Source organism: Aspergillus pseudoviridinutans (assembly GCF_018340605.1).
Source record: "Aspergillus pseudoviridinutans IFM 55266 DNA, scaffold_6, whole genome shotgun sequence".
Lineage (NCBI taxonomy): Eukaryota > Fungi > Ascomycota > Eurotiomycetes > Eurotiales > Aspergillaceae > Aspergillus > Aspergillus pseudoviridinutans.
In genome coordinates, this window is record NW_025091286.1 from 2,163,503 (window position 1) to 2,184,781 (window position 21,279).

At 49.8% G+C, this 21,279-nt stretch overlaps 3 protein-coding genes across 3 annotated transcripts; all 3 read left to right on the forward strand.

Moving 5' to 3' along the window:
* Positions 1-915: 915 nt before the first annotated feature.
* Positions 916-5,617, forward strand: Asppvi_009183 (uncharacterized protein; the record flags this gene model as incomplete). Its single annotated transcript, XM_043305041.1, has 4 exons — positions 916-1,368; positions 1,440-4,391; positions 4,446-4,675; positions 4,726-5,617. 4 exons carry the CDS (start codon positions 916-918, stop codon positions 5,615-5,617), a joined length of 4,527 nt encoding a protein of 1,508 aa, XP_043160976.1.
* An 11,335-nt stretch (positions 5,618-16,952) lies between these two features.
* Positions 16,953-19,752, forward strand: Asppvi_009184 (uncharacterized protein; the record flags this gene model as incomplete). Its single annotated transcript, XM_043305042.1, has 2 exons — positions 16,953-17,741; positions 17,812-19,752. 2 exons carry the CDS (start codon positions 16,953-16,955, stop codon positions 19,750-19,752), a joined length of 2,730 nt encoding a protein of 909 aa, XP_043160977.1.
* A 692-nt stretch (positions 19,753-20,444) lies between these two features.
* Asppvi_009185 (uncharacterized protein) lies at positions 20,445-21,151 on the forward strand (the record flags this gene model as incomplete). The annotated part of the gene is made up of 2 exons (XM_043305043.1): positions 20,445-20,462; positions 20,531-21,151. 2 exons carry the CDS (start codon positions 20,445-20,447, stop codon positions 21,149-21,151), a joined length of 639 nt encoding a protein of 212 aa, XP_043160978.1.
* Positions 21,152-21,279: the final 128 nt, after the last annotated feature.

Genomic DNA, 21,279 nt, shown 5'->3' on the forward strand with positions numbered 1-21,279 from the left:
CACGGATTGGCCTGTACGTCAGCGCTGTAATTTACCGTACGGTAATTGTGAAGGAAATAATGAAATCGCGTAGAAGCTATGCAGGAGGACTAAGACATGGAGAACAGTACCTACCTAAATATCTCTAAAGCTTATGCACAGGCATTGGAAATCTGCCTCCAATGCTCAGCTCAAATCTATGGGGGAGAAACATCCTGAGTAATAATGACCAGAATCTCTTGCCGTCTCTACCTATCAATAGAGAAATTTGGCTTACTTTACTCTGTCCCTAAGGTACCTTAGGTAGCTGTGTTGTATGCTGACGAAGCGGCAATTATGCCCAGCCTTGCGTTCCGCCTGGTAAACTATGTATCGAACAGTTCCCTCCGTATCCCGTAATACCATACCTACACATCCCCCCGTCTCCCGAGGAGAGATTGCCGGCTACCCAGAGACTGCTATTTTCCATCTTACCAATCTGATTAACCTTTCTCTTTTCTCTTGAAAAGGAACAGTTTCTTTCTCTGCGATTCTTGTCGACTTATACTGTCGATATATGTCATGTTGTTCCTTTTCTGAATGATGGACCATCGCTTCGCTTGATTCCTACCTTCCTCCCCCTCTCCCGACCTTTCTACGTACTGCCGTATTATCCTTGTGTTGGGGGTCTCTTGGTTCACCTTGGAGTCTTCCGCCTCATCGTGACGTGCTTCAACGACTCACTACCTGCGCACTCAGGCCACAATTAGCAGCATTGTTAGGTCGTGCTCCGCGTCGATCTCGGATTACGGAGTCGGGGATAATAACGAAGGGCTTGTGGATTGGTTACACTCTTGAGGTCCGGCTCATTGGAGCGGATGCGCTCTTCCCACCGTCGTAACACAACACGGTCACCCCCGGTTTATGCCCTTCTCACAAGGGCTAGAAGCTGCGTAAATGGCGTCAGGTTTCTTGAGTCCGGACTCCGTTGACCCCGGGAATGAGGTTCGCGAAGTTAGCAGCAATGTCTCGAAGCCGACGAAACGCCAGAGATGGGCAACACAAAGAGTTGCCGGCGCCGGAGGTGTACGGAAACGTGTTTCGATCATGGATCGCTTGCATAAGCGTTCTGAAGCGAAGAATGAGAAGCGAGCCAGCAATCTACCTCCCACGCAGGAGTCAAATACTCAAAGCGACCAAGATGGCCAAGGCGGCAGTAATCGAAGGGTTTACTTCAACGTACCAATACCTGAATCCGAAAGAGACGAAGATGGCCAAATCAAAGCGTCGTATCCTAGAAACAAGATTCGAACTGCGAAATATACGCCCTTGACTTTCGTCCCGAAAAATATTTGGTTCCAATTTCACAACATAGCCAACATCTATTTCCTTTTCATCATTATCCTTGGTGTATGTTCTCCGTCCTGGGTCGCCGAAGCCAGCGCAGGTCGATTGCTCCTCAGGCTAACATGACTATCTAGTTCTTTTCCATCTTCGGTGTAGATAACCCCGCGCTTAACACAGTCCCCTTGATCGTCATCGTGGTCGTGACAGCTATCAAAGACGCGATCGAAGATTGGCGCCGTACCGTCCTAGACAACGAGTTGAACAATTCCCCTGTTTATCGCCTAGTTGAGTGGAACAATGTGAACTCAACTGAGGACAAAATTTCTCTCTGGCGTCGATTCAAGAAAGCGTGTACCCGTGCCACTATCTCCACATACCGATGGATCAGGCGTTTGACGCAGAAAGGCAAGGATGCACCGCAACCGTTTCAAGATGAACGGCGCGCCTCAATTTTGACGACTGTAACCCCGCGAGCGTCTGTGTATTCACAACGAGGGGATCACGGTATGGAAGAGGACGCAATTCAGATGACTCCTGTTCCGTCGCCCTCTCCAGAGGCCCGCGCAGATTGGCCACTATCTGCTGGCGATTCGGATCAGTTCCTTCATCCGGACAAGGCAAATCGAAACAGTGTACAAGCACCTACATCACCCGTGACACCACCGCGAAAAGCTGGTAGTGTGGTGGACCCGTCGAAGCAGACAATCGGCAAGGCTAGATTCAAGCGCGATTATTGGAAAAATATTCAGGTTGGGGATTTTGTTCGACTATACAACGGAGACCCTATTCCCGCGGATATTGTTGTTCTCTCGACTTCAGATCCCGATGGTGCTTGTTACGTGGAGACCAAAAATTTAGATGGCGAGACAAACCTCAAGGTCCGTCAAGCTCTGAATTGTGGTCGTCAGGTTAGGCATGCTAGGGATTGCGAAAAAGCCGAGTTTTTGATCGACAGCGAGGCTCCGCATCCCAACTTGTACGCCTACAATGGTGCGCTTCGCTGGGACCAGCGCGATCCCGACTATCCGGATGCACCTCGAAGGGAGATGGTAGAGCCTATCACTATCAGCAATATGCTTCTACGTGGGTGTTCGCTTCGCAACACTGAATGGGCGCTTGGCGTAGTCATTTTCACTGGTGACGAGACCAAGGTTATGCTCAATTCCGGTGTGACGCCGACAAAAAGAGCTCAGCTCGCCAAAGCCCTCAACTGGAATGTCATCTACAATTTTATCATACTGTTTGTCATGTGTTTCGTCTCCGCAGTTGTCAACGGTGTTGCGTGGGGCTCTAATGACAGATCTCTCAACTACTTCGATTTTGGCTCCTACGGAAGTACTCCGGTAGTCACTGCTATCATCACGTTCTGGGTGGCTTTGATCCTGTTTCAGAACTTGGTGCCCATCTCGCTCTACATCTCCCTCGAGATCGTTCGCACATGTCAAGCTATTTTCATTCACAGCGATGTCTTCATGTATTACGAGAAACTGGGCATTGCCTGCGTGCCCAAATCCTGGAACATCTCGGATGATGTTGGACAGATCGAATACATCTTCTCTGACAAGACTGGCACTTTGACGCAGAACGTCATGGATTTCAAGAAGTGCACTATCAACGGAGTTTCATATGGCGAGGCCTTCACAGAGGCCCAGATGGGTATGATCAGGCGTGAAGGAGGAGATGCCGACGCGGTGGCCGCGGAAGCACGAGCAAAAATTGCTGCCGATACTACCAATATGCTTCAAATGCTCCGCCAAATCCATGACAACCCATATCTGCGTGATGAAAATTTGACGTTCATCGCGCCAAATTTCGTCGCGGACTTGGAAGGGCAATCTGGTGAAGCTCAAAAGCAAGCCACGGAACATTTCATGCTTGCTCTTGCTTTGTGCCATACAGTAATCACAGAGCAGACGCCTGGTGATCCCCCGCAAATCGAGTTCAAAGCACAGTCCCCGGATGAGGCCGCTCTGGTGAGCACTGCTCGTGATTGCGGCTTCACTCTCCTCGGGAGATCAGGTGACGACCTCATTCTGAACGTCATGGGCGAGGAGCGAACATATACTGTACTCAATACACTGGAGTTCAATTCCACGAGGAAGCGAATGAGTGCAATCATCCGTATGCCGGATGGCACCATCCGTCTTTTCTGTAAGGGCGCAGACAGCATCATATACTCGCGCTTGGCTCGTGGTAAGCAGCAAGAGCTTCGGAAGAAGACAGCTGAACATCTAGAGGAATTTGCGCGTGAAGGATTGCGAACCCTGTGCGTGGCAGAGCGAATCCTCAGTGAAGAGGAGTATCGGACATGGAGCAAAGAACACGACATTGCCGCAGCTGCACTCACAGATCGTGAAGAAAAGCTGGAGCAAGTTGCAAGTGAGATTGAGCAGGAGCTCATGCTTATCGGTGGAACAGCCATCGAGGACAAGCTTCAGGATGGCGTTCCAGATACCATCTCTTTGTTGGCGGATGCTGGGATCAAGCTGTGGGTTCTGACTGGTGATAAAGTTGAAACTGCCATCAATATCGGTTTCTCGTGTAACCTTCTGACCAACGACATGGAACTGCTTGTCTTCAACATCCCCGAGGATCAACCGCAGCGAGCCTCTCAAGAACTTGATGAGCAGTTGCGGAAATTTGGATTAACCGGCTCAGACGAGGAACTCCTCGCTGCTCGACAGGATCACACGCCGCCGGCTGCAACGCACGCGGTAGTTATCGATGGCGACACACTCAAGCTCATGCTCTCTGATGAGCTGAAGCAAAGATTTCTCCTGCTTTGCAAGCAGTGCAAGTCCGTGCTATGTTGTCGAGTCAGTCCCGCCCAGAAAGCGGCGGTTGTCCGCTTAGTCAAGAATGGCCTGAATATCATGGCCCTCTCGATTGGAGATGGGGCCAATGATGTCGCCATGATTCAAGAAGCCGATGTCGGGGTTGGTATTATTGGAGAAGAAGGTAGACAGGCGGCCATGTCCTCCGACTACGCTATAGGCCAGTTCAGGTTCCTCCAACGCCTGATCCTTGTGCATGGTCGGTGGTCCTACCGCCGCATGGGCGAAACCATAGCAAACTTCTTCTACAAGGTAAGTGAGGTATCGATTGTCGCGAGCCACACATCATGCTGAACAATGACACAGAATATGGTCTGGACTATTGCTCTGTTCTGGTACTCGATTTACAATGATTTCGACGGCTCGTACCTCTTCGACTATACATATATTGTATTGGTCAACGTTGCTTTCACATCTTTGCCCGTCATTTTGATGGGAATTTTCGATCAGGACGTGGACGACAAGGTGTCACTTGCCGTCCCTCAGCTGTATATGAGGGGCATCGAGCGAAAGGAATGGTCACAGACCAAATTTTGGTATTTGTCTCTCATTACCCTTTGTTCCAGCTCCCACTGACGTCACTCAGGCTGTATATGCTCGATGGCTTCTACCAGTCGGTCATATGTTTCTACATGCCATACCTCCTTTTTAGTCCTTCGACTTTCGTCCATTCCAATGGGTTGAATATCAACGATCGAACGCGAATGGGCGTCCTTGTGGCTTCGTGTGCGGTCATTGCTAGCAACACCTACATCCTCATGAATACCTACCGTTGGGACTGGCTGACGGTTTTGATCAATGTCATCAGCTCTCTTTTAATATTCTTCTGGACCGGGGTCTACTCTTCGACAACCGCGTCGGCTCAATTCTACAAGGCTGCTCCAGAGGTTTATGGCGCTTTGTCCTTCTGGGTGGTTCTCCTTATGACTGTGATAATATGCCTTCTTCCTCGATTCACCGTCAAAGCCGTGCAGAAGGTCTTCTTTCCTCGAGATGTGGACATCATTCGCGAACAGGTCACGCAAGGTAAATTCAAGTATCTGGAGCAATACGAGGCGTTTGTCCCCCCGAAGGCCGCCGCAACTTCTGGTGGCCTGAGCAACGGATCGGCCACCTCCTCAGATTTGGGTAAACCAATCCAGTCCAGTATGAAGCAGGATCCCTTCTCAGACGATCAGCAGATCTACCCACCGTCGGTCGCTCCGACGATTCACACTCACAATCCGCGGAGCCAGAACGGTAGCAATGGGACGAATTACAGCTTTGACACTACTCAACATCCTCGCCCGCAGTCAGTGCACTCTGCCCAACGCACCCGTCATTCCTTTGACAGAGTTCGGCCGAGCTACGAGGTAAATTCTGACTTCAATTCGGGCGCGATGCTGAACCGCGTCGATTCTGCGACAGGCATACCGGTGCCGCAGAGCCCCCATAGCCCGCTCAAAAGTCCTCATGACCCACCATCATATCAGGTATAATAAGTACTTCTTCATTCTCGGCCCTATATTGCTGCAATGTTACCCACGACTTTCTGGTCGATTTTAGTCGATGCACCCTACCCGGCGTTGCATTCATTCTATTCAATGTGATTCTTGCTTGTTTATAGCCTGCTGTTTATTCCCCGATAGAAGGCGTTCGGTTATACAGAATTGGCAGGTGGCTCGGCGCACATTTCTTTCCATTTATTCCCTCTTGAGCTTTCCACACTCTCTACCTTCACAGGGGTTTTGTTGCCTTTGATTTCTTTTATCCTTGCATTCCTCTGGCACTTCTCCAGGTCTATTTGCATCCCTTCTTGTACAAAAGCATTTTCCTGGATGCAGAGCCCCAACAGCTGGTCTATCGAGTCAATCTCTCTCTTATGTGTTGGTCTCCTTAATTCCCACCGTCATCTGAAGCCTTTCCCTTTGGTTTCTCTTCTTTTCTTTTCCCTTTTTCTTCTTCTTCTTTTTTTTTTTTTAACCTCACCCTTCTTTCTGCACCTTCAGCGCGATGAGAACAGGACGTGGAAACGAGGCATAAGTAGGGGTCGGTCATGCTTTTATGTATTTACCATATCTTCCGAATTATTCGACCATTTAAGCAGCTCTCTGAACTTCAAGTACTAGTCCAAGTGTTTTTGCTCGTACATGAAGTTTCCATGAAGTATAGATCCAGATTTCCCAGTGCTAGTAATTTCAAACGGGTCCTAAAAACTTGTCTCCATAGCTGTTGCTATTAATCACCTCGTCACCGTCCCATCTTCAATCAAGCATTCTCGTGAAAAAGGAAGCGCTCTGAGAAGCGCGTCTCGCAGCGATCGTTACAACGCGTAAAGTGGCATACAGATCATGCCCACCGCCTTTGTGTTTCGCCAATCAGAGGAGACTCAGGCTCACTTTTTGTTGCCTTCCCTGAGGTTGAGCAGTGTTAAAAGACTAGGTAGGTATCGTTTGCACCTTTCAAACAACCTCATTTGGCTCTTTATTTGCTGTTCGTTTTGCGAGAAGGTGCAAGTGAATCTCCTTGTTTGAGACGTGAAGGGTTCTGTCTCGGCTGTCATTCACATTTTCCTTGCTCTGCACTTATATTGGTGGATTTGAGCCCTGCCAGACTTCTCTTACCTTCTAAATGTGCTGTCGCCACGAGTAACTATGGTGTTGTAGGCAAGCGCAAATCACTCGCTGCACCATTAATTTGCTTCAACTAGAGGCTCCCTGCCCCATCGCAGTACGAGGACCAAAGATTCCGATCTTTGAAGAAGTAATGCGCGGACGCCCCTCATCTGCAGCAGCGGACTTGAGTAGTCGGGCGTGAGACCATGGACTTCATGGATATTGTTGGGTGAGTAGTGACAAGCCTTCTCAATTGAGTGAAGGCTTCTGCTCTACATTTTGATGGGTTGGTGGCAATACTGAATGATCTTTGTACTTGCAGGGAGCTGCGAGCCCTTCCCGACAATGTCCATATTTTGTGCCCTCGACAACACGATGACGACCATGGACGATACGACGACCCGAACGAGGTAGACGATACGGGAAAAAGCACAGCGGAGCTTGTGGCTGAGGCCAACAGTCGGCGAGAGAAATTTCTTTCCTGCATGCGCATATTGGCGTATAACCAGGAGGGCGTTGAGGAGCTGCAGACTTGGATCTGGCGCAAATTGGACGATGCGCTCGAAAAATGCGACCTTTGCATCAAACAGTACTACACAGGCAAGATCTGGCTCATGGAGCAGCTTAAGGAGAATTACGATGACGAGGATATCGAGAAATTCGCGCGCATGCTCGACGATTGGGATGTCAAGAGGATTACGAAGAATTTGGCGACCGCGACAGCGAAGCTGAAAGTAGTCCCGCCTCAAGAGATTGGGCTTCATGTGTTGGATCGAGCATCGCTCTTGTCAATCTTTGAGAGTCTGAGTTGTGAGGCCATGCTTCGCAATGACACTCTTCTGCGTGAGCACTTCGACGAGCCATTCCGGCTTATCCAAACGAAACGGAGTCTCAAAGTCTCGGATTACGTCCCTGCTGTCACTCGATTCTTATTTGATTCCAACCAGAGCCGAAGTTTCTGGGCTATTCACTCCTGGATGCGCTACTCGCGGCCTCCGACCGGACTTGAGTTCGACTGGGCGATCAAAGAGGGGCTTCTTGACATGTTGAAGACTGCCTCTCAGCAACCGCCTCAAATAGCTGTTATCCAGCGACTTTGGCGTGGCATGCAACTTGTAGTGAAGAGATTGGATAAGGACCAGATCACACATCATCTACGGGCGCTCGAAATAGATCCGTGCCGTCTTTCTGTGGAACACCTTGGCATTCAATCTCCAGGGCTGCGTTTCCTTCTCAACACAATCCAGATCTTCCTCGAAAAAGCCCCAGGGGACTTTTGGGATGCTATGCAAACGATCTCCCCTCAAGCTATCATCGAGCTCGTTTTCTATAACCCTCAGCTAGAGGCGTTCTTGATGCAAGTCAGCGAAGGGGAGCCTTATGAAAAGTCTGCTCTGAAGGATATGCTCTCATGGGTTGATCCTTTCATGTCGTCTTTGAAGGGCGCGCACCAACCTTCAGCCTGCAGATCTCTCGTCTATCAGCTACTTGATCGACTCCAAAATCCGCGCTTCCCCGACTTGGCTCGGTATCATTGTTTTCATGTTGGACTGGCCAGTTTACTTCAAACACTTCGCAGCTTCACCGACAATGAATCTTCACGAGGCTCGGTGGCGCGTATTGTATTGTCTGAGACCATGGGAGTTGTGAGCGCAAATATCGATACAATTTTGAAGCCTCCCAAGTTTGCAGTGGAGCAAAAACGCCAGGAGGAGATATCCTCTTTATGCATGGACGTCATCCGTAATACATTGGCCCTTGAGTGCCAATCCTTGAAGAGCGATTACGAAGTCATTTTACGACAAAATTCTCTTCAGCATGGCGTAAGCACCTACTCGGCACCTATCTGGGAAGCTGTTGTCAGGAACCTTCACGAGGATAATCTTGCGCTTTCGACCTCGGCGCTGCTTGGTATACTGCCCCTGGTTGGCTTGGAAACATTTCCAACAAAAGGCGAGTCAAGTCCGGAGAAGACACATTTTAACCTAATCTACGGTCATCTAACTCGGCTGTCATGTCAAATCATCGAGCGCCTTGCTGATTTCAAGCCTGATCATCTCAATGAATTGTTCAAGAGCCAGGATACCAGTAGTGCATTGATCTCCGCTCTGTTCGCAGCGGATCTCGACACCTATCAAGCTGCCGTCGATCTCATCAAGAACATGAGCGGTCAGTCAGCTAGAAGGGATGCAATCTCTCATCTTCTGCAGTCCTTTTTCATAACGACGATGTACGGACTTAGCTGGTCTTTCCGACGGATCTCAAACATGAAGACGTTTGCTTCTGCGCCGAGAATGTTACACACCGGAACGGATATCGTTGATATCCTCTGTGACAGTCAGACAGGAATGCTTAGAACTCGTAAGCTTGCTGATCGGAGGGAGATCCTTTCCCTCCAGAAGCTTTGGGAGTATCTCTGGCAAGCATTGAGTACCATTTTCGACGAAACTGAAGCCTGGCATCTCAGGGGTAACGACAAAGCTGTAATGCTGGAATTCTGCAGGGACACTATTCAATTTGCGGACCTGCTTTTCGACCAATACGGTGTTTTCTTGAGCGCTGTTGTCGATGCGGATCCCAGCCAGGAGGCTTCCGCTCGAGAGAATTTTCTGAAGTCACCAACCACGACGATGAGTGCGATGGTCAAATGGCTCCGTCTGAAAGATGAATATTTGGCAACCACGTTAGTAGGACTGGTAGCAAAGCTGCTTCGCCGCTTAGGGGAGCTTAGCGTGACAACTGTTAAAGATGATGCTCTAAGTTTCATAGAAGGCGTTGCGGTCAAGTCCACCATCAAGACTATCCTGACATTGCGGGAGAAAGCAGAGCTTGTTCGGGCTCTCGAGGCATACTACAAGAAACCTGTTGTGACGGCTTCCACCGCTAGCCTCAAGAAACAGAGTATGATCACCGCGTTTGCCAAACCAGCCGAGGTATCCGCTACACCCAGTCCAGCCAGAACAATCAGTGAAGATGAGTTCGATGAAGACAATGTACCAGACGATGTTCTGATGCAGCTATCGCGGTCTGTCGAGCTCAACAAAGAGAGACTTGCAGCTGAAGCTAAGAGAAGAGCGGACAAGGCGGCCAAGGCCCTCCCTGCAATTCCCAAACCCTCTGCTGCACCCTTGAAATCTACCGTGACAGTTCAGTCCTTCCGTGAAAAACGCGAGAAGGAGAAGGAAGCCAAGAGAAAGCGCGACCTTGCCGAGCTTGCACGTTTGAAGAAGAATCTTCCTGCACGTGGCGTTGGGGAACAGACTGCTGAACAAGGATCCGGGTTGAGTGGTATCGGAGTCAAAGGCAAAGTTCATACTACTACCGAGGAAAGTATGATGGTGTCTTCTGGTTCAGAATCCGAGTCGGAAAGCGATGACGAACTCGATAAGGAGCTCTTTGGGCCGAAGACAAGATCTAAGCCGGACGCAATCAGAGCTTATGAAGAAAGTAAAAAGCTATCGCTCAAGCAACAGGGCCCTGTTAAAAAGATTAAGCAGGTGCGATCTGCGAAAGATATGCGGGCACGGCTCGCGCCAGATCTCTCTTCTTTGCATCGTACAATCCTCGCTTGGGACTTTTTTGCAAATGGTGATCTTCCGCCAAATTCTGGTCGCACTGACTATAGCCTGGTATCCAACACCTTCAGAGACCCAATCGAGTACCAAAAAACATTCGAGCCTCTTCTGATTTTGGAAGCTTGGCAAGGGCTCAACTCGACCAAGGAGGAAGGAACATTTAGGCCATTCGAAATCAAGGTTGCCACTCGTCTCTCCGTGGACTCATTTGTCGAAGTCAGCACAGTTCTACCATCGCTTGAGGTCAAAGACCTCGGTCTTGGCGAAGCCGATATCGTCCTTCTTTCTAAGTCGAGCAGGCCAACATCCGATTCTTCTGCCCCTCACTGCTTTGCAAGGGTTGCCGGCATCAACAAGAAGAGGGGCACAGTTGAAATTTCGTATCGAGTGAATCCCGGGAGCTCCTTCATCAATTCCCTTGGACCCGGAGTCACGATCTGGGGTGCGAAGATAACCTCACTGACCCCTCTTGAACGAGAGTATGGTGCTCTCATGGCTCTGCAGTATTATGATTTGTGCGAGGAAGTCATCAAGGCCAAACCGTCGCCGATTCTTCACTACTCCGATGCTAGCCTGAAACCGATTGCAGACAATTACAATGTCAATCCTGCCCAGGCGAAGGCAATCAAATCTGCTCTAGACAACGATGCCTTTACCCTAATCCAAGGCCCCCCCGGTTCCGGGAAAACGAAGACCATAGTCGCCCTTGTGGGCGCACTTCTCAGCAATGTTCTCGGTAACCAGGGCGTAACAATTTCACGGCCGACGGAAGTGGCACATCCGAGGCACACTGTAAGAACCACAACGTCGAAAAAGCTACTAGTCTGTGCTCCGAGTAACGCTGCTGTCGATGAGTTGGTGATGCGATTCAAGGAGGGTGTCAAAACTATCCAGGGACGTCACGAAAAATTAAACGTCATTCGTCTGGGCAGAAGTGATGCTATCAACACTAACGTTCTCGATGTGACCTTAGATGAGCTCGTCAATGCTCGATTGAGCCAAACTCCACGTAAAGACTCGGGCGAAAGGGACTTGCAGAAGATTTATATGGAACACAAAGCTGCGGACACCGCGTTCAAGGAGACCCGCGCAAAGATCGATCAATGCAGAGCTCAGGGCTTACCTGTGCCAGAAGAATTGGAACGAGAGTTCGATCTGCTCAAGAAGAAGAAGACGCAGCTTAGCCAAGAGATCGACGCTGCGAGGGACAAAAATCACTCGGCAGCACGCGATGCAGATTTGAATAGGCGACGCATTCAACAGGAAATCATTAACGGCGCCCATGTTATTTGCGCCACTCTAAGCGGTAGCGGCCACGAGATGTTCCAGAACTTGAGTATCGAATTCGAAACCGTTGTTATTGATGAAGCTGCTCAGTCGATCGAACTCAGTGCCCTTATTCCCCTGAAATACGGGTGCTCCAAATGTATTCTGGTTGGAGACCCGAAGCAACTGCCACCCACTGTTTTATCGAAAGTTGCTTCTAAGTTCCAATACGAGCAGAGTTTGTTCGTCAGAATGCAGGCCAACCACCCAAGGGATGTACATCTGCTCGATACTCAATACCGTATGCACCCAGAAATCAGCGTTTACCCCAGTGCAGCGTTCTATGACGGGAAGCTAAAGGACGGGCCGAACATGGCCAAACTCCGTGCTCGTCCATGGCATCAGAGCGAGCTTCTCAGTCCGTATCGTTTCTTCGATGTGCAGGGGCTCCATCAAAATACAACGAAGGGTCACTCTCTGATCAACTTGGCGGAGTTGCGGGTGGCTATGCAACTCTACGAACGACTTATCACAGATTTCCGAGATTATGACTTCAGTGGGAAAATAGGTATCATTACTCCGTACAAGGGTCAGTTGAGGGAGTTGAAGACACAGTTTGCTGCAAGGTACGGAAACGCCATCTTCAGCATGGTCGACTTCAATACAACGGATGCCTTTCAAGGTCGGGAGAGTGAAGTTATCATCTTCTCTTGTGTCAGGGCATCCAACAAAGGAATTGGTTTCTTGGCAGACATTCGCCGTATGAATGTCGGTCTGACGCGTGCCAAATCATCCCTATGGGTTCTTGGTAATTCGCAGTCTTTGGTGCAAGGCGAATTCTGGAATGGTTTGATTAAGGATTCGCGTCGAAGAAATGTCTATACCGACGGTGACATTCTGGACATTCTTCAGCGGCCACAGTTTACGGGCTACAAGGACATCGATATGATGGACGCCGACTCTCCAAATACTGCAGTCTCACTCAAGGCCACTGGTGCCGAACCTGTCTCGAGACCGTCCTCAGCTTCCCTTGAGCGGCCAACTTCAGAGTCCTCCATCTCTGCATCAGTCTCTAGGAGGGGCACTCCAATTGAACCCCCGCCAGACCTGCCGTCAGGCGGTCCCAACGGTTTGGATAATACCCGAACATGCGGTTACTGTGGCAGCTTTGCTCATATGACACACAATTGTGACAACATCGATGCAAAGGAGGCAGCACGTGGCACCTGCTACAGATGTGGGCGCTCAGGGCATACGCGCATGGTTTGTACGGCAGAACGCTGTTTGCAGTGCGGTGAGTTCGGACATGATGCACGGGGCTGTCAATCTCCGAGAGAGCTGCCAAAGAAAGAGAAAAGTCGCATTGCACGAGAAGAGCAGCACCATGCTCAGATGAAGAAACAAAGGACCGAGCGTCAACGCGAGAAACAGCTTGGAGGACATGATCCCAAGGTACCAGTTTTACAGGTCTCTTCCGATCCGCCGCCGCGCGAGGATAAGAAGCCTGAGAAACGGAAGCCCGACCAGAGCAACGCACCTAGCAAGCGCAAGCGTACGGGTTCAGAATCGCCCGATACTTCTAAGGTTTCTAAAACTCAGAGCTCGGACTCAGTTCTCAATCAACCCAAAGGCCCGCGACGGAAGATTGATGCTAATGTGCCTACCAGCGCCGCCGTAAGTTTGGATTAGTACAACTTGATCACGCCTTTGAGACTGCAGCTAAGACATATCGCAGGGCTTGGTCAAACCTTCACGGGACGGGCCAGCATTCGCTCCTCTGGGCAATAACAAATCCTCGGACGGTCCCTCATCAGGTCCAGGGTCAGCAAATGTATGTAACACCTGCAGTACCATGAAGGGATGACGGACTAACCAGTCTCTACAGCTCCCTCCTCGACCTCCGCAAAGACCCGGCAATGGAGTCAGACCACCGCCTCCGATGCGCAAAAAGAAAGAGGTCGATCCATTCATTAGACCAAAGAGAAGGTAGCATGCGCATCATATGCTGCATAATCGTCCCCCACAACGCATTGACCGCATCCGTATACGCATTTGATTCACAAAAAATGGCATCCTTGAAGATTTGTTAGACAGACATGCTTCCTTCCTTGACACCTGCTGTATGATACGTGGGATTTTCACCTTGCATGCAACCCGAGCGGCTGCGCATTATTGGCATCTCTTTTTGCTTTGCATGATCATTTCAATTTCGTCCTTCATGGCACCTATTCATCTTTGAAACTACATACATTGTGACCATACGACGGCGATTTACGACTCTTGATGTCTCTATTCGAGAATTTTCGATTTTTTGTGATGGTGCTGGGATGCATTGAAACGGAGCAATTTTGGCATTTATCCTTTTCTCGTCCTCTGCCTTGCTTCTTCTGCACTGCATATCCATTGTCAGGGGCAAAGCTTGAAATATCTTCACGTTGTCTGTATACCCGTGGATATAGGCGGTAAGGTGGAACTTTGATGACTTGACGATGATTATCGTTGCCCACAATACGAAGTAGATGATTCTTGTATTGTAGCCTGCTGTACTCGATATCGTGAAGATCTTATTCGGTGTTCAGCAGCTGTATCAGGATTTACAAATGGCGTATAATGCAGGCCCTGTCACTTTATTTGAACCTTTAGCAAAATATAATAGCACTACTACAATAAGCCTGCCAGTTGATAACCATGTACAGCGATTCTGGGTGACCGCATGCAGCCTCGATCAGGAACGGCAGTCTTACCCTGAACATAGTTGAGATATGCCAAATACATATGGTATAAGTAGTCGGAATATAAATTGTGATTGAGCTGACTCGTACACGACAGTAATGCATAATGTAATGCATACTCTGTACATAAGCTTGGTGGTATGTCTGTAGGTACAGGGTGATTTGAGGACATGGCCCAGGAAGAAAGTTGATCATGATGTAGTCAATGAATTCATTGATTCGCTTTGAGTAATCTATGCTTCTACATCTATAGTACACTTTTATCGGAATTGATAATAGAGTCACCTCGATCGGAGATTTTCTGAGGCTTGTAGTCGAGGGCATGTAGCGATGGAGGAGTCTAGATGATGGAATATGGCTGGCACATCTGGCGATTCCTGATGAGGTATAAATATGTGGTACTATCTATCTATTGACATACAGTGTCTTTGATCGGCAAGGGGCAGAATAGTAACCTGGTAAGTAGGTACATTATTGCTTTTCTTCCGTCGATGATGAATGGATGCAAGATTCGATAGATTCATTGGATTGTCGACGACACCTTTCCCGTGATCATCTATCCAGGGTAGATTGAGTCCCAAACTGACATTTCGGACAAGCGAACGAGGGGCCTGGTATCTCATATTTGAGAATGTTTTCTTTCTGGTTGAGTTTTGCGGAAAAAATAGTAGTTCTGGTAACACAATCCTCATAGTTTATCAAAAAAGCCTGGCCGCATTGATGTTATTTGGATCTTTCTTCATTCCGGGGGCGATCCATAAAGGAGATATTATGGTGATCATCTGTGTAGATTCTTTATTTCCTTATCTGCCATGTCAATATTCCTCAAAGTTTGTGTATTTGTCCTGAATATCCCTCCAAATTTCAGAATCTCTGTGGATAGGTTGTGATCAGTCACTTGTGCTAAACTTTCCGTGGACTCCTCCAGCGCCTCCATGTCAACATTGCTTTATCTCCCTATCCCATCATAGACTGTCTAAAGTATCTATCGCATCCATGATCCAGCCGGCATCTCAACGGGTGGTCCACTTTTCTGGCCCTATCACTGCTTTAATCATCATTTTGACGGTGTTAGCTACTGCAAGTCAGTCGAATGCTCATCTCTCCTGTACTTCGCCCCTTCATCCCGAAGACGACCCATAGGGATGATACATCACATTCCGATGTCATGGATCGATAGACCTGCAGTTGTAGGGATCGATGATCCATCCCACTTGTCACCCTTCAAGAAACCAGATAAGTTTGAATGGCAGAGTTATCTCTTGCGATGAATACTCCCCTTGCATGCAACGGCTCCTAGAGGAAATCGATCGACCGCTTCCTCTCTCATTGCGTTTTTTCTCCCCTCCAAAAGGAGAGCGCTTAGACTGCAAATAAAGGGCAAATGAGCCCAACAAAGGGGGAAGACACTGATTTGCCGATTTGCTACTGTGCTTGTGTCCCTTGGGGTGCAGAGACTAGCACAAGTACTTTTTCTTTGTCCTGCTGCGGCTGCTGATTAGCCACAGCTGACTCTCCATTGATCAATATGCCTGAATCATTGCCAGTCAAGGAGGAAAATAGGCTCGATCGGACGTGAGGAGATCCACACCTGTCATTCTCCTTGGTCGAGTAAAACTGCGAACTGCAAGTATCATAACAGCAGTCACTCCCGAAGCAAATAGTCTGACCAAAGAAAAGAGTACATCCCGATTACCGACGACGACCTGTCATTGAGGCGTCAAATGGAGATTGAATTCAATTGCTCATTGTCCTGGACCCAGCACGGACGGGGCCGTTCGCAAGGGCAGATCCCCTGTCAGTGCATCTTCCTTCTTTGTGTTCTTTTTCCCTTTCTTGCTTGATTGCTTCACATCCTTTCTCTGTACCCTTTCCCATTCGGTCCATCACCGCATTATAGGGCTCCACTAGCAGACTATGTAGCTACCCTTGCTAGTTGTTGCCGCCATTTTCAAGGCCTTCCCCCTCTCTTGGGCCTGAACATCCTGGCTTGTTGCCAATGTGGGTTACTTAGAATCAACTCTATCTCTCGAGCTATCAAGAACGAGCTATTGGGCAATGAACTGGCCCTGCATGGCGTCAGGCAGTCACACCCTGGGAAGGATCCCCGGCGAGGTAAGGGTATGACAGCTCGAAAACAGGACCTCTTAAACGCGAGGTATCCTCTCGCAGATATCGCTCACCCTTGGATCGATCTTGCTTCTGTCCATCAATTATCGCACCAGCTACTTTGCTGCAGACAGTCTGGTACTGAATCTTTGCATACGTCATTTTGTCAATGCTACCTACCATATCAGACCCAAGTGCGGCTCGCATCTTCGCTTTCATGCCTTCGTCGGCCAGTAAACCACACCAAGCAAGCATTGAAACTTGGGAGAAAAATTGCGAACGCGTCTAGGGCTAAGTCTCAACACCGCTTGGATGATTATATCCTTGTACGACAGGTTCGCGAAGCTTTTCACCGCTATTCATGTTGACCTCTTTCTGGTTACCGCAGTCGATTTTTGAACTGAACTGGACCATTGAGATCCGGCAAGCTTCCCTATGCATCAGTGGACCGAAACGCATGAGGGCACAGTCGCGCCTAGTCCAGTCGTCCCAACGTGTCGGCACAACTCGTCCTTATCAAGGGACAAATCCCACAACATGTCAACTCTTCCATCCCAAACACAATACTTGACTGCTACTGAAAACGATCGACCGCGACAAGGTCCAGAGGTTCAGATGACGAACGAGGATATCACTGAGCTTGATCGCTTCCTTCAGTCACCTTCAACAACTCCCGCTCCGCAAGTTACTGGAGCGCGCGAACTCCTAAAGGCCGGCCAGAGGCGTCTTCGGCAGCTGGCGCAGCTCCAGTGGAAACCAATGGACCCCAAGACCAAAGCTGAGGAGACGTCCCGTCATCTCCTTGTCCTCCAGCAAGAGGGGTTTCTCAGTTTGTCAGCTTCAGCTGCAAAGAAAAGCCTTGACTCGGCGATGTCGGGCTCGAGATCCGCCTCAAACTTTAGCTTCCGATCGAGCTCTCAGCGAGACGTTGAAAAGATTGGCCAGCCGTGGCTTGAAAATCCGCTCGAAGTGTCCGATACGCAACATCTCAGAGGCCCCGAGCCTTCGCCACTAGATCTCGGCAATTTGACGTCCATAGTTGAGGCGGCAGTGTCTTTCCCACTGCAGTTTGATGACGCTCACCCACCGCCATACCAGCCGCCGGCGAACACCACCAGCGACGGGCAGATCGAAGGCCAGGATTCTCGTCACCTCCACGGTGCAGCATCTCAACTTAAGCCCAAGGAACGGCGTATGGAAGATCAAGGCGGTCCATCGCCAGTGAACACTGGACAGGTTCCCACGAACGACAAAGGTCATATTTCTCCCACCCTGATTTCTGGAAACGGTGTAGCGTGCGATGAACAAAAGGATGGCAAATCTCAGGTAAGTGCATTGAGCGGATTTATATGCATATAGAAGCTCTGGTGGCAGATGCTAACAAATGCCTTGGTAGGCTCTGGATTCTGTTGGAAATCAGAACAACTCTGCACAATTACCGAAACCCCCAACGTCAGGAGCAAAAGCTGTTCCTAGGGATCCGCCAAATCCGGTCAGTCAGTCGTTGAAGCTTTTCCCAGACACAATGCCTCCTCGTGTTTCAAGCAAGGGAGCTTGGCGCATCCCCAACAATCGAATAACAGGCAAAGATGCGCCAATTACTGCCAATTCCTCCGACAGACAGCCGGTTCCCGCACCTGTCATCTTGAAAAGAAAGACGGATAATCTCAAGAATTCGGCCAAAGCCCCTTCGGAATGTCAGGGCGAGCCTGAAAAATCAAACCACGCAGGCAAGGTGTCGACAACGCGACGGGGAAAACCCTGTAGCGAACCGGCGATGAGTCCAATACATTTAGAATCTCCACAGTTGAACAATACACGTCGCCCTGCATCATTACCAACAGGCACCATAGACTCATTCCCTCTGCCAGCTCCCTTGAGGCCGCTGCCGTCGTTGCCCGAGCGGCCTCCTGCTCTCAACACCGTTCGCCACCATAGCACAGCAGCAACTCGGATGAATCGCAACCACTCGGACGCCCTTCCAACCACCACTTCTAAGAACCGCTTAGACGCCGAAAACAATCACTCGAATACACAATCTGCACTCCCTCAGTTGAGATCGGTTGGGGAAGACACGACCGCTAGCCAGCAGGGTGATACTGTCAAGGAGACACCGCACAATCAGCCAGAGTCTTCTGGAAAAACGGGACACAATCGGACGGGGATGGTGCGTTCACTCAAGTTCAGAGACATAACGGCAAGTCGTATCAGCCTCGATGCGCCAGAAACTCCTCGTGAGACGAGAAAGGGCGATGGAATTAATCCATCAGCATCTCGAAAGAGCTCCGGGGCAGGTCATGAATTGCGAACTGGCGACGAAATCGGACCTCGAGAAAACACATCAATCCGAAAGGAAGCAACTGCGTCCGCTCCTTTGTCGCCTCCTCTTTCCCCACCCCCCGCTCCTCCACTTGTGCAGTCTGCGGAACAACTGCCGTTCAGCAGGCGGTATGGCAGCTCGCCCACAGATATCATAGCAGCATCAACAGAGAGGAGAGGGCTATCGCTTCCCGCTTCAAATAGGAGCCCTGCGTTGCACCGAAGTAACATGACGCGGAGCATCGATGTCCTTCACGACTTGGTGGGTAGAGAACAGAACACTTCGAACCGAGCCGGGTCTCCGCTCCCTTCTTCGGATGATGAGTGCATGGATAAAGGTACATGCAAGTATGAGCTACGCCAAGGATCCAGCAGATGTCGACGAACGAAGGTAGCCTCAAGAAAGTCGAGCGACATTCGTCTGAACAGACAGCGTGGCCCGAAGAAGTCCGGAATCCCAGATCATGCGGAGCCCTTGACGCCGCGAAGGCAAAGAAGCCGCATTTCGGAGAAGACGTCTTCACCATCGCTGGACTCATCGTGTCCGTACCATTCTCACGACCCTCGCGATAGGCGTGACAAAGCTGCACACGCTCTCAATTCTCTTGAAGGACGAATTGAACAGCTGGAGCGCCAAAACCGGATCCTTCAGGCGGCCCTTTTTGCGGCTTTAGATGTCGGTGTCAATCGCCATAGGGAAGCCCTGCCTGGGGGCTCAACGACATCGCTTTCCGCCTCTGCAAATTCTTCAAGTGCCGAAAGGTCTTCTCCCTCCTCGACGGATCGATCTTCCAAACTGCGTGGTCGCGCAGTAGTAAATGGAAGACGATCACGCATGAAAAAATCCCTTCGTCGCCCGGAAAGCTGGATTGACAGCCCTGGCTCCAGCCTGCGAAGCGATTATCAAAGTGATGAAAGTGTCAGTGTCAGAGAGGTTGAGGACATGATCGAAGACCTTGAGTTCACTTGCTTATTGGACAGGCCAGGTTCCGATAGGATGTCGAATGGTCGCATTTAAGCGTTTCTTCTAGTTTTCGTTTTCTCGTCTGCCTAGGGAGGTTTCCTTTCAGTGGCACAGTCGCTTGCATCTCTTTCCTTTGTTACTTGGTGGTTCAGCTGGATGCATTACCTCAACTGACTTGATATGCAGTCCGAAAATTGCGTTCTTTCCAGACTCCCCTAGACTGCTTTTTGAATACTTGCCTTGCCACTTTATTTCTCCTTGCTTGTTGTTGTTGCACCGCAGTGATACCATTTTGTTTTGTCTTGACACGTCCATAAGTTAGTTTGCTTTCAAATCCCGTTAGATTCCCAAATTTGAACATGGCTTGGATATTTTTTTGAGCAGCTCGCAACCGTAATATTAATTAATCTATCGTAATGATAACCGAGCACTAGATGGACCCCTTGGGGCACTGTAGAAATGTAGGATTGTTCTAACTTCTGCCCCTTCCTGCTTAGTCATCCGAGTCCTATTTTGATGCCGATGTTGTTGACTATCTAGGTTGCGAGTCGAGTAGCTTCAAGTCTCAACAACAAACACGAATTGGCAGTCCTTCACCAGTTCGCGACCTCTGGGCTGGCAGATTGTTAGCAAGGTCAGGTGGAAGCAAGAAACCGCACGGATCCAACGCAACCACCACCACCTTTCCTTTTCCCCCTCACCCAAACAAACCCGATTCATTCCTCTCCCCTCATCATTATTCAAAAATGGCATATGCAACATCAGTAGGATACTCCCTGTCCCTGATCAAGGCACACATTCAACGTTCTAATACTGATTAACGAACATCTAGGCCACACAAATCCCACAACATGTCACAGCTCTCCTTTCACATCTTACATCGCGCCCTGGCGTACAATCCACTTTCATCCTTTCCCGCAAAGACGGCTCCATAATCCAAAGCACTGGACTCTTCGCCTCAACGCCACCGAGGAATAGCACGACGAGCGCGACACAAACACCGCCAGCAACGGACGATGCAAACGGCACTACTCCCCCTCCTGCGGAGTCATTGGATCCTTCTTCGCCCGCCGGCGCAAACACATCACCAGCCCCTACCGCCCAGAAACCATACCAGCCGTCTCAGGCGGAGGCTCTAGCGGCGCGGATCTTTGCTTTCGTCTCGAGTGCGTCGGAGCTGGGGATGACGCTGTCATGTCCGCGCGCGGAGGACAGGGATAGCTATCAGACTGGACTGAACGGGTCGTCTGGGGTGGGAGATGGTGGGACGAGAGACGATGCGAGGACGGAGGGTGTGGACAGGGAGGAGGACGACGAGGTTAAGCTGCTCCGGCTGAGGACTAAGAAGCATGAGATTGTGGTCGTGCCGGATAGGAAGTATCTCCTGTGTGTGGTGCATGATGCTGCGCATGCGTCGGGAGGTTTGGGGGCCGCGGGGGTGCGCTCTAGATGATGGTTTGCTAGAAGGGGATTTGGCGTTGATGGTTTCATATTTTGGTCTTGTCTTGCAAGGTCTATTTTAATTTCATTGCCGGTGTTCCTTGCTGTTCGTTGGTTCGCTGCGGCTGGTTCCTGGGCTCT